Source organism: Anopheles marshallii, chromosome 2 (assembly GCF_943734725.1).
Source record: "Anopheles marshallii chromosome 2, idAnoMarsDA_429_01, whole genome shotgun sequence".
NCBI lineage: Eukaryota > Metazoa > Arthropoda > Insecta > Diptera > Culicidae > Anopheles > Anopheles marshallii.
The window spans coordinates 15,315,865-15,328,391 of record NC_071326.1 but is presented as its reverse complement, the minus strand read 5'-3'; the positions used below and the strand labels follow the sequence as shown (position 1 = coordinate 15,328,391).

Sequence of the window (12,527 nt, the reverse complement as noted above, 5' to 3'; positions counted from 1 at the left end):
CACAGAGCAACGGTATTGAAGAAAGAGTGCACACTACAGACATCCAATGAATACTTACCACTGGAATGATACGTTAAACGTTACTTTCTTTTCCTGCTAACAGATGATGTCATCACACTGGATATTAGGTCAAGTGTAGTTGTAGCATTTTTAAACGAATCCATAACGAAAATTCTTAAATCTCTTTATTAGAAACATTCTCCATTGGCAACCGGGCGGGTGAACAGAGTGAAAACTTTACAAGCTTAATGTTAGTAAATACTCCATCAGTAATTTATGGCCCGTTTATCTTCCGCAAAGTCAGACAGAAGGAAGCTTAAGCTTCGTGTAACGTACCTGCTTTTAAATTGGCTACACTGCACAAGGTTTCGCCCGAACCCCGACCCTAATGAACTATGACCCGAACTTACGCGGCACCCTATGCGTGGGCATCCCATTGTATTTCACTATTCGATATCACGTTCGACTTCTAATCGCTATATGTACAGATTTAGTCGCTTCCTCACATGGTGTAGCACCAATGGTAACGAAAAGTCATGAAACTTATAAAGACATATGAACCGGTACAGCGTACTACGAGATGACAACCATATTGACGATCTGTGTTACCTTTTGTGCGGACTGCTGCGGCATCGGCAACAAGTGGAGTGGCGCTCGGTATGGTACGGCTATTTCGCGGCGAACGGAGCGATGCGTTTCGTTGGCATCAATCCGGAACTGTGGTACCGCACAACGGCACCCACAAGCTACGGGGGCACGGGTGTATGCGGCCCGAACGGAGGGATTGATTAGCATCGAAACTCATCGTTGGGCTCAGGATGGTCTCCATTTGCCATTGGTAGCGAACGGACACACGCCAGCGAGCTCCACTTGTGCTGGGCTGCGCAACGGTAGGCACGTTTGAATGAAGCGTTGATTGGCTGGCAGACACGCGGCCTGCATAACGTTAGGCGCTTTCGTTTCAGCATGCATTAACCCTGGAGCAGAGATGCTGCTGCTCCTGGTTTTCGTTCGATTCGCACAGCTTCTGTTGCTCTTCGTCGTTGTCTGTAAGTACTTCGGATTGATTGATCCAATGGGTCGGACGGTGCTGGCGAAGGAAAAGCAAAAAAAAAAGACCGTAAAGGTGAAACAATTAACAGTACAGCCGGACGGACCTAGTCCATCGATTGGTATTCATCAATGGTACAGAAAATAGGTTTAGTTAAGAGTGTGGTCAAGTGCTATGATGAAGGATGGCCAAACATTGCGATGGAATGAGAAGAAGATGTTACAGCATAGCGTGATAAGGTTTTGTCTTGCGTTCAAGCTTGAAAAGCGGATATTAGCATAAAACGCAATCGAGCAATGTAACATATGCGGAAATGAACTTGTCACGTACACGATGACAATTTTATGGTTATTTACGGTCCAGCTGTAGATATTCCCGTGACTGGAAGCCCATAAATTATAAATTGTAAACGTTGAAAGCTCATGCTTCATTCGGAATCAGGGAATTACATCATCAAAGCGTACATTTGAATGTAATGCAGAAATGTAAAATATTTCCCGGGAATTGCAGCAGCATAATTGATTTTGCAAATGGCAAATGGTATGGTAAGGAAAAAAAGGAATTTATTCGATGGATTAAATTCCATTCTAACTATTTTCCTTGAAATGCGTATGCAATTAGCACAAACTAATTGCATATGCGTTACTTCCATATACCTTTCTCTGGATACGTTTGTTTTCCCTTTACTGTCTGGGCAAATAGCAATAGACGTAAAGCTACAATACCTTTACTAAATGCAACATGTGATAATACTGTTCCCTTCATTAAAAATGCATTAGGTTTCAAAATTATTCTTCCAGTTGCTATAAACAGGCAATAAAATGGCGCGATAGACATAAAACATTGAAATTAGCTAATAAATTTGATAGTATATACAACAATTCAAACATTATGCTAAAAAAAAAATAGTAAAAAGTTCAATGAGCTTAGAAAGAACAGTAACAAAACATAGAACTTCATTTAGCGACGATATCCTTCATTTCCTTCCTTAGCCATCTACATAACACAACAGTTTGAAGAGCAACACCGAAAGCAGCAGACACATGAGCGAGTAAAAAGGGAAAGGCATTAGTGGAAGATGGAAAGCAGTAGTGGCGCTTGGGAAGGTGGATTTGGCAAACCTCCGCGGTACTTCGGACCTCTACCGCCCACCGGTGATCAGTGTCGGGAGTCAGGATCAGGACATCAGCTCGGTCAGCTCTGTATGGTCACCGTTCTCGGTGATGCCCGATTCGTGCAGCATTGCTGCCGCATGTCGATCATGGCGCACCTGCGTTAGTTCTGGCAGTGTTCGGTCCTCACGTTCACCGTCGGTCCCAGCTCGATCAGCTCGCGCTCGGCCGACGGTGGCAGCTGCACCGTTCGCTCGGCTTCCGTTCGAGTGACCGCCCGATCCGACCGGGCCGCCCGACGACGTACGGCAGAGCAGTTCGTTGAACTCTTTCCGAAAATTGTCATTCAACCAACCGTACAGCAGCGGGTTCGAGCAGGCCGAGCTCATGCCAGCCATGTGGCAGATCGCGTACGCGACCATAATGTCTTGCGTGATCGCATGCACGTACAGATCGGCGAACAGGTTGAACAGGTTCAGCGGCAGCCAGGAAACGCCAAAGATCAGTGCAATACTGATCAGCAGGTAGTTGGTCCGTTGCATCCTTCGACCGCGTTCCCGCTCCCGGACCGGTTTCGCCTCGCCCGGTTTCCCGCTCGTGCCGACCACCAGTCGGTGCTTGAGTTTTAGATAGATACGCAGATATGCTACCGAAACTATCAGAATCGGTAGCACGTACTGCACGCAGAGTGTGAACGCCGAATAGTACACACGGCCGTACGCGATCGGCCAGTCCTCGATACAGTACGACACGTACTCTATGCCGAGGCTCGGCAGGTTAACGTCGTAGTGGATCAGCTGTCGGGTGATGAACATCGGCGAGGCTAACACTATCGAGATGATCCAGATACCGGTCAGGATGGCGATGGCCCCCATCAGCTGGAGGCTGTCGCGTGTGGGATAAACAATTACCTAGAGGAATGGAACCGCCCAACGCGAGCAGAACGTTAAGAAGTGGCTGCATAGACCGCTGGCGTTATCATACTCACTTGGTACCTATCTAATGCAATGGCGGTAATGGAGATGGTCGATACGAAGATACTCGTTGCCTGTAGCGTGCCGATGGATTTGCACAAAAATGGTAACCGACCCATCGGCCAGTACTTGGTAAGGATTTCCACCAGTGTCAATGGCATTGTCACTAGGCACAGCAGTAGGTCTGTAACAGAAACAACAACGGGAACGAGATTGTGCGGTTATTAAATACTGTATTGTATTTTATTTCAGAATTATCAGCTCATTAATGAGAATGCCGGGGATATAATAAAACAACTGTTCGATGGCCGTGCGGTTCATTATTCATGCTTCAAAGATAATAATGGAAAATTCTATTCAATTTAAACAACAACGAATGAATGCATTTTATTAAGTATTGTAAGAGCAAATTAACTTTTTTTTTAATTTCCCTTATGACGGCAAAGGCCGTATGATTGACAAGGGCGAATTAACTATAGCTCTATATATTCTGCCATGTATCAGTAATTGTGTGCCTACGGCAAACGTTAATTAATTGCGCTAATTGTACAACTTATTTCAAGGCCTGGTAACTCTCAAGCTGGGAGCAGAGCTCGTCAAGCTGGGCCCGGTCAGGCTTGAAGCCATTTTACATCGGTTGATTGTAATGATTTAGGAACAAGCGGAACTACCGGAGGAGTGGAAGCTGGGTGCCATACATCTAGTGTTAAAAAAAGGCCAGACTGAACTGTTCCAACGTCCGAGCCATAACTATCCTAAGTGCCGCCTACACCATTCAGTCGCAAATTCTCTATTTTAGACCTGTGCCCCTTGTGGGAGGCAAATTTATTATCGTCTAAATTGCACTCTACGGCAGATTCTCCATAAATGCAGAGAGCATCCGGCCTCTACGTATCAATCTATTGCTTGACTTTAAGGCGGCTGTAATGCACCACAATAAATGAACTACAGAGCAGTGAGTCGTGAGAGTCTCGAATATGCTGTCGAAACCTTTCGAATCTCACCGCGGACTGGGGCAGAGAGACGGATTCGATCTGTTTGCTATTCAACATAGCTCTGGAAATGTTCCACCTTGGTACGATCGTAAACTCGTATAACAACCTAAACAACGAATTCCGGAGGCGCATTGTGATGGGAAATCGTGCCTACTATGGGCTTCAGAAACTCCTACGATCCAAAAGACTCCAACAAGACACAATGGAACATATATCGCACTCTGACACCTCCGGAAAAAAAACGTCTGTGGATGCGATTCTCCTGGTGACGAAATGTAGGGCCTTAGGCCTTAAGGGCTAAGAAGAAGAATTCCAAGTATAAGGCGAAGAATTCCCAAAAATAAGTCCTCACTTTAAAGAACTCCGTTGTGCATTGTCAAACTTTACTATTTCTATATTCGCCAAAGATGTACGAAGCATTCGTTTTTTGCATATCACATCAAGAGCCTGTAACAATAATTCAATGCCCAAACCTTCATTTCCAAATTAAAGCAAATTTGTTTAAGGTTCAATGTTTATTCAAAGCTTTATCGCAAAAAACATTGCTTAACAAGCATGTAATGCTGTAAAAGAAAAAGATTTCTTAAATTCGTGTCAAATATAAATCACACGAGGAAAACCATTTTGGAAAGCTACCTAAGGTTCTTGGAAAAAGCTCTTAAAGCACTGTAGGTAATAGAGCTCAGAATATATATACTTATTTCCAACGGAAAGCCTTCCACCCCGACCTATCCATCGATTTTGCGATACGGTGGCTTAGCGGTTCGGTATCAAATTTACCATCCGTTCCTTTGCCGGCCCCAAAAGCAGTGAGAAATTCGACTACATATAGAACGATGAAACCTTGAGCCAGCAACGTCGGCAACGCGTTCCAGCATCATTTGCATATTTTCGAATGGAAATGTAGGCAATTTCCTTCGAATGTGTATGCTGCCGTCATGGCAATCGAATTTCAAAATTCTCATCAGCCAAAAAAAATACTCCTGTCCAAAAACGTTCGTGCTGAAACCTTGCAAACCTACCGGAAACGGCCAAGTTTACGATGAACATGTTGCGAGCGGTTCGCATCTGCGGTTTCCGGGCGACGGCCAACACGACCAGACTGTTACCCGTCGCACCGAACACGATCAAGGTACCGTACATGACGATCAGGATGTGATACCAAGGATCGGCCACCTTCCGGTTGTTGCTGTACTGCTCGATAAGCCCCTGCCGTATGTTGGAGCTGAACGTTGTCATATTGTCGAGCGTCAGATTGAAGCGGGTCAGCACGGATTCCATGGCGGATGGGTTGTTTTGTTCCGCTGTCTACGGATGCTTGAGAATGTGTTCTTTCTTGCGTGTGTGATTTATTATAATGTTGTTTTTTTGCAGCTCTTCGCTCCACGTTTTGAAGTCCTGCAGTCGCAACAAGCCGTGCACGACGATAAACGACCGGTTGGTGCGTTATGGATAATCCCGATTGAGATGAAGGATAATGCGCATTACCATATCAACGGTCGCAAATTGGAACGGTTTTGCGTACATCTCGTTGATAAACCGTTGGCCGAAGGTGATTGGCTTCGAAGACGGAACATCGTTCTGTAACGGAAAGAAAACAAAGGGCATTCGTTGTAAGCGGTATATAAATGTAAATTTTAGTAATGCTATTATTCGGTTTGAACAAACATAAATGTAACATGTATGCGGGAACATTTATCCCAACCGGTCACCAAACAATCTGCAGTTGTATTCAACATAAAATCGGAATATCATATCTGCCTACAAGCTCCCAGCAATTTATTTTGGTTTGATATGATTAATGGATGCACAGTATTTGCATAGCTACAGTCGCATAGGTTCTAGTTATTCATCGTGCTATTACGTTGTTCAAAGCCCTTCATGAAATGTAAGTATTTCTAGGAAACACGCATGTATTTCGCTGTAAATTATTAAATGGTTAAACATTCAACACAAATACTCAAAATAATACAATATGCACTGAAATACAATGGATATGGATTTAATGGTACGAGAAGAAAGTTCAGCAGAATCATTTGCGATTGGAAAGCTGAATGCCAGTTGCCAGATATCGATTCCAGATTAACTGCACATAAATACGCTATCATTTGCACGAAACACGATAACATAAGACAAAAGTCCTTCCCAGTCAAACAAAAGTCATTCAGTTGTTTTCAGGTCCGTACGTAATGAATTCTATTTTAACGATGTTTGATCCACCTAATAGGACCAACTAACCTTGACTTATTGACCGATTCACACTGTAACAATGCTCAGGAAATACGAACCTAGTCAAATCATAGCTGATTTCAACAACATGCTTTATTACCATTGTTGAAATCGACTTTATACGCATACTTCCATCAGGTACGCACAAGTTTAATTAGTGTTGATTAAATTTCATTCCCTGTCCGCCCTATCCAACTGTTGATTTAGCTGAGTGTAATGTGGCAGAAGATTCATTCTTCTTCACAGTGGACGATGGTTCTGATGAGTTCGGAATACTGAGTTGTGCAACAATGTGCAATGCTTAGAGGACTTGTAATGTGATTGTAATTGCATTGTAATTTCACGCTTGCATAATGCAATGCAAACGAGCGTTTTACAGTTCTAACGTAGGCGTGTAACAACGTTAAATCTTTGTATGCTTACAGGCTCGTGTAGCTATTACAAAACCCTAGTGAGGCACTACCTCATTTGTCTCACACTCTTTCTCTTCCGAATATGTTGTTCGAATTCAATACACCAGAATCACGTCGTCGGTCACAGCTTGCTTTAATCGTTACGATATTGCAGTAAAGCACTATTATTGTTGACAGATGACATGAGTCGACTTGAAAGGGAAAATACATTGAAAAAAAGATGCTAAGTTGAAAGTCAACGGACACTGTTTGATTCACAACCAACATTTGTATTAAACCGACGAAAGGCTTTACAAAGTTTCGGCTATGCTGGGTTATCTGTAACATACTGCTTTGTCCACGGGTGGTTCGGTGGTTTGGTTGGAACCTGAACCCATCATAAGCTTGTCACTAAGCCGAACGTTGTCATTCTAACAGAAAGCTAACATTTACTTCATTGTTTCACTATCTATTGCCAATTTTGGAGCATTCCATTTGTGTTGGTAGACGGGTTTTTTGAAATAAACTCGAACATAAAAATTTAAGGTACAAATACGTGCATAAATAAGTAAGTAAATATACATGATAAATTAATGGAAAAATAAACTAAGAAATTGATAAAATATTACATGACTTCATTTCATCTACAGGAATTTCTTTTGAAGGTTTTTTTTTACTACATGCAAGTGTACGAATGTATAGAAGTCCTTTGAACTGATTGCTGTATAAAAAGTGCAACTTCTAGCAACAACCGAAAGCTAAAGCTGAAGCAATTTTCCACAACAATACACCAAACACGATAATCTCACGTTTATCCTTCACTTCGTCACTGCCCTTTTTTTTTTGTTGGTGCAAAACCAGCAACAAGCGGTGTGTGTGTACTTAGTGCTCTATGCTGCACGTGGCTTCAAGGAACGCCCGGTTTTAAGCGCTAGAACCTCCCGAACGTTTTCCACCTGACAAAGCAGGTACCGATTGAAAGAATTTTATAGCAGTAAATCCTTCTTCCCTGACGTTCGTACCGTACCAACAGTTCACGGTTCGTTCCCCAGGTGGGACGTGCGTCGTTTACCCCATGATGGTGCAAGTAAATGGCGTCATTACTCATATCGATACGGTATTACATCGAACTGGCTGAACGATGAAATCTTGGCAGTGATTTAGCCTTGTACGTGCAGCCAATAATGGGGGCGAGGTTAGCTTATGTTGCTGTAACAAAAAAAAAAAAAAGAAAAGCGTTACAGCTAAAGGTGCTGCATCACGTACAGGTAATGCCATTTTTACCTACTTTTTTATATACGTTGTTGGTCATTGCACTGCCAGAAATAAAATGAACACACGAGCGCACTGAACGATAAGCGATTTAGTCCATACAACGTGCACTAGATGCTATTTTATATCGCATAATGTTTCGGGTGTGTGTTTGTGTGGATTTTATTTAGTGTGAATGATGATATAAACGTGCTGTGCCAAAACGTGTAGTATGGATGTACTGCATGCATGACTTTATTGGGTGGTAATGATCTGTGAATTGTTCAAGGTTAAATATTTTTTTGCCGAAATGCTTAAAAAGCAGAGATAATTTTACAATAAATATCTTTTCTTATTGAAGTTCGGTTCATTTACAAAGTTGCCAACTTTCGGAAAAATGCCATCACCGGATGCCATACGGAAATTTGCCTTTTTTTCGACATTTACCATCATGATTTGAGTGCCTAGGATTGCATGGGAACAATTTGTTGGTTTAAAAAGGTGATAAATTGTTGAAGAATAGATTTTTTTTCACCTCACACCTCCTCCTTCTGAAAATTCCCCACAGCAAACCGATAGACCTGATAAAGGCTTTTGAAGGAGTAAGCAAGTCGAATACGGCGTATTTCGATATCAAGCAATTGGGGAACATGGAACATAAATAAAATTTGGCATTTCGTCCCAAGAAAATTCAAGTTACTAAAAATGGCATTCAATTTCACTATGTGTAAACTCTATACAAGCAAACAAAAATAACATTTGGCTGAGTAAATCGTTAAAATTCGATCACGTTTCGTACAACATGTTTGCCAATAACGATTGTCCAATACCTTCTCAGTCCTCCTCGAAGTATTCCCGAGATGAATTGGAATTCACCATTTGGTCATGTGGTTGCAATAAATCTACCAATCAATTTTATGATAAACTTCACGTGAAGCACTAGAGACAGAGGAGGACTTGAAGAGACTGATGTCAAACGAAACATTCAAGACAACGTTATTCCTGCTTCACTTTTTCCTATCAATAGTTTATTGTCAAAGAGATAAAACTATCTGTACATTTCCTTTTTACCTAGCACATTCTTTTAATGTTAATTTTTAACCAACCTTGTGAACCACCTTTATCATGCTAATGCAACATTACGTTCAGAATAAACTCTTACGAATCGTTGGTGGTTAGATTGTGCTATAAAACGTCGATCCAACTGCAAGTGCAACCGTTCCCTCACTGCCAATGTAAACATTCACATTCCAGCTGTACTCCGTGTGCGGCATTTGGAGTGTAGCAAAGGCTATTGTTTTTTTTATTTCTCCAGGGAGCATCGGTTCGATCGGGCCTTTTTCTACACCCTTGAATGAGGCCGAAATGTTTATGTACTGTGCAGTGATTTCGCTACGATAATCAGTATTCGAGCAGCGATTTACGATCCGTTCGATTAGAAATCGATTATCTCGGTTGGGCTCGTGGTGTGGGAAAAGTGCGGATTGGCCACTTTTCTCCCGTTTTCTCTAACGCATAGAACACCAACCATCTTGACGGAAGTTCGTATCGTCGCCATACCAGCGGCAAATGGAGCATTCTCCCTGAACTGCTGAAGTTGAAGAAAGTAACCTCATAAAACCGACTGCCAGATTGAGTGGAATCCTTCGATAAGGTGGGGACAATTTTTATGGTCCTTTCAACATGGCCGTGAGGTTTTTATATGCGCCCCGATCCTATCAAACGGTCCGTACCATAATCGATGGCCCATTCCGAAGCACATCGCGTGTGGATGCGTGTGTGTCTATGTGGGTGTCTACAAACACAGCCAGAAGATGAAGGAAAACGCTTCGCCGTTGTTATTATTTATTTCTCCATATTCTTCGTCACAAGCACCTTTGGGCCGTTATCAATGTAATCGGGGGTGTTCTGCGTAGCTGTGCTGCTGTACCTTTCCTGCGTACACGAACATCATTATAATAAACTGTCACTAGCATGAGCTGCTTTTTTATGCAATCCACAATGTGAGAATATCTACCCTTGTCTGTTTCTAAACCAAAATTAAAATGTCAGCTACCAGATCGCTGATAAGCGGTGCGTTGGAAACTACGAAAAGGCCAACGTTGTTCAGCTAATGTTATTCACATAATGTTGTCTTACGCCTCGTGCCTGACGGGGACATACGTCTAATAAAAGTATGATACAGCTTTTTCACGAGCGGAAGTTTAAATTGTGGGAAAGGTTTCATTGCATCAATAAAAAACTCCCTTTCTTTATTATCCTCCATTGTGTTTTTTAAATGTTACCTCGATTCTCAAAACTTATTTGCAAACACAAAACGTTAGAGTTCGATGAATTGCATGCACTTTACGAACAAATCCTCGTGCTCGTTTCCAAGAAAGGGTTTGCAATAAAAACTCCCGAATGCTCCATCGACAGCAGCAGCCTTCGTCGATGTGTCCAAACCGAATCGACCAAACCTGAAACTCCTGAAATTCTGTTCCGACTGCCAACAAAATTACACACAATCCGGACGGGCAATAAAGAATATGAGGAACAAAAACAGTTCGTAACATAAATAAAGTACGCCCGTGGAAAACATTCCACCGTATTAAGCCGTAAATTTTACATGAAAACCGGTGGAAAAAGCCCCCGAAACACGCTCGGCTGTAGCTGGAAAGTTTGTTGAATAACCGCACGCCATAACAATTCAATCAGCTGTTGGTATATAAATTTGGCCATCCGACCTGATCGTAATGCAACGGGGGTTTTTTGTTTTGTTTTATTATTTTCGATTTTTGTGATGGTTCCCTTCGTTACGCTCGCCATAAGCAACACGGCCAGAATGCAAGCAAAAGGAGAAGGAAACACCCATCATCAGTAAGCCGTCATTGACAGCCCAGTATCGAACAAGCCATTTTTTAAGCGATTATACTGTCGGTTCCGGTACGATTATGGGTTTTTTGTACTTTTTTTCCTGTCTGCAACAGTTTTCGCTTTGATATATATTATTTTACTTTACAATATAGCGCGCTTCTGCTGTCTTTTCGTGCGTTTAATGCTTTTCGCAATTTGTAGGGGGCAGAATTAAGAGCAACGAGTCGGGTTACAAACAAAAAATCATTGCATTGAACTGTAAAAATTTGGATGAAATAATGTTGTAACGGAATGTTTGTGCATTAAATCAAAATATTTCTGTTTTTACGATAGCAATGAGAATTGGAATGTTGAATATGGTAATATGCACGAGTAACAAAATGTGTTCCAACTATATTCATACTCATTCCTTGAACGTTAGCCTGTTTCAGAGCCATTTTAAATGTGTTGGAATGAAGTGAAGAATTTTCATTCTCATGACATTATTAGAATTCCACGAGTAAAATGTTGAATGTGAATGTTGAATGTTGAAGTTATAAGTAGTTTACAGCGTGTAAAGCATGACAGGAAAAAATATTATCTTTTTTTGTATGTAAATGTTAAATGTTTTATAATAAATGTTAAATGTATAAACCTGCAGAATCTATTGATGTATATGGCCGAGTACACCTGTGATAAGGTAACCTTTCACTGTTTGGAAAAGGAAATGCCTTCAAACGAATTTGAATTGTATTTTAAATATAGCTACCTTTAGTTATACCCAATACGACATGGTCGTTCCTTTTGGACTATAGATTAAAGTCAATGAACTTCAAATGAACTTTCAAGAAAATTGAATAAACAGTAGCCAACAGAAACCCCAAGCGTGTTAGATACAAGTTTTGCAAACAAACATATATCATACATATCCTCTGCTTTTTCACAACCCGTGGAAATTACTCAATAGCATTGAGATTCCGTTTCCCTTTTCCCGTTTCGCTACCCCAGTAACCTCTACAAGAGCGGGAATAAACTCGAAATCCTCTCCTAATCGGCTTACAAAGCTGCAGTTGAAATGGAATTTTTAACGTAAAACTTTTAAAGAAAATATTCCCATCCCATCATTCCGAGTCGACATGCCAATATGGTAGCGTCGCGAGAACGTTGGTCGAGCAAAGTTTATTGCTTTTTTTCCCTTATGACCTTCCGTTTACTTTACATTATTCCTTTGTTCGGCAGTGCAGCATAAAATGGAAGGGCTTCATCTGTTGGAAAAAACCAACTCCAACTGCCTTCCGTTGAGCAATTTTGATGTAATTTGCATGGTTTTTTTTTTCAATCTCCTTTCCAGTGAAGGATTCGCCCATTGGCGGTTGAGCATAACAAAAACATAAACTGCATTACGTTAACGAGATGACAACGTCCACACTGCAATGGAACACACAATGCAACGGTACTCATGCAGCAGAGAAATTTCCAGTGTGCAGATAAATCCCTTTGAATAGGAGAGATGTTACTGCTGCGGTGTAGTTTGATGTGAGTTATAAACTTTAAAAGGTACGTCCGTCATTTATTACCCATGCTCTTGAAGTGCTGGTCCGTTGCCTGACATAAAGCAATATCATTTAATAAATAATAAACTTTAAATGCTATCTTATGGTGGTATGGGTTACTGAAAGCAGTAGCTT

General features: G+C 41.6%; 1 protein-coding gene across 1 annotated transcript; it reads right to left on the bottom strand.

The window, feature by feature from the left end:
• Window positions 1-961: 961 nt before the first annotated feature.
• On the bottom strand, window positions 962-5,413 carry LOC128709834 (neuropeptide F receptor). Its single transcript, XM_053804852.1, has 4 exons — window positions 5,155-5,413; window positions 3,152-3,321; window positions 2,322-3,074; window positions 962-1,090 (listed from the first exon to the last, which is right to left on the bottom strand). Exons 1-4 carry the CDS (start codon window positions 5,411-5,413, stop codon window positions 962-964), a joined length of 1,311 nt encoding a protein of 436 aa, XP_053660827.1.
• Between the last annotated feature and the right edge of the window lie 7,114 nt (window positions 5,414-12,527).

What these genes read in the sequence shown, in the direction of transcription:
- LOC128709834 (XM_053804852.1), bottom strand. Translation starts at nt 5,413, where the DNA reads ATGGAATCCGTGCTGACCCGCTTCAATCTGACGCTCGACAATATGACA. An exon ending in CGTAAACTTGGCCGTTTCCG is followed by an intron (nt 3,322 to 5,154) that starts GTAGGTTTGCAA and finishes TTTCTGTTACAG; the next exon opens with ACCTACTGCTGTGCCTAGTG. An exon ending in TTGCATTAGATAGGTACCAA is followed by an intron (nt 3,075 to 3,151) that starts GTGAGTATGATA and finishes CCATTCCTCTAG; the next exon opens with GTAATTGTTTATCCCACACG.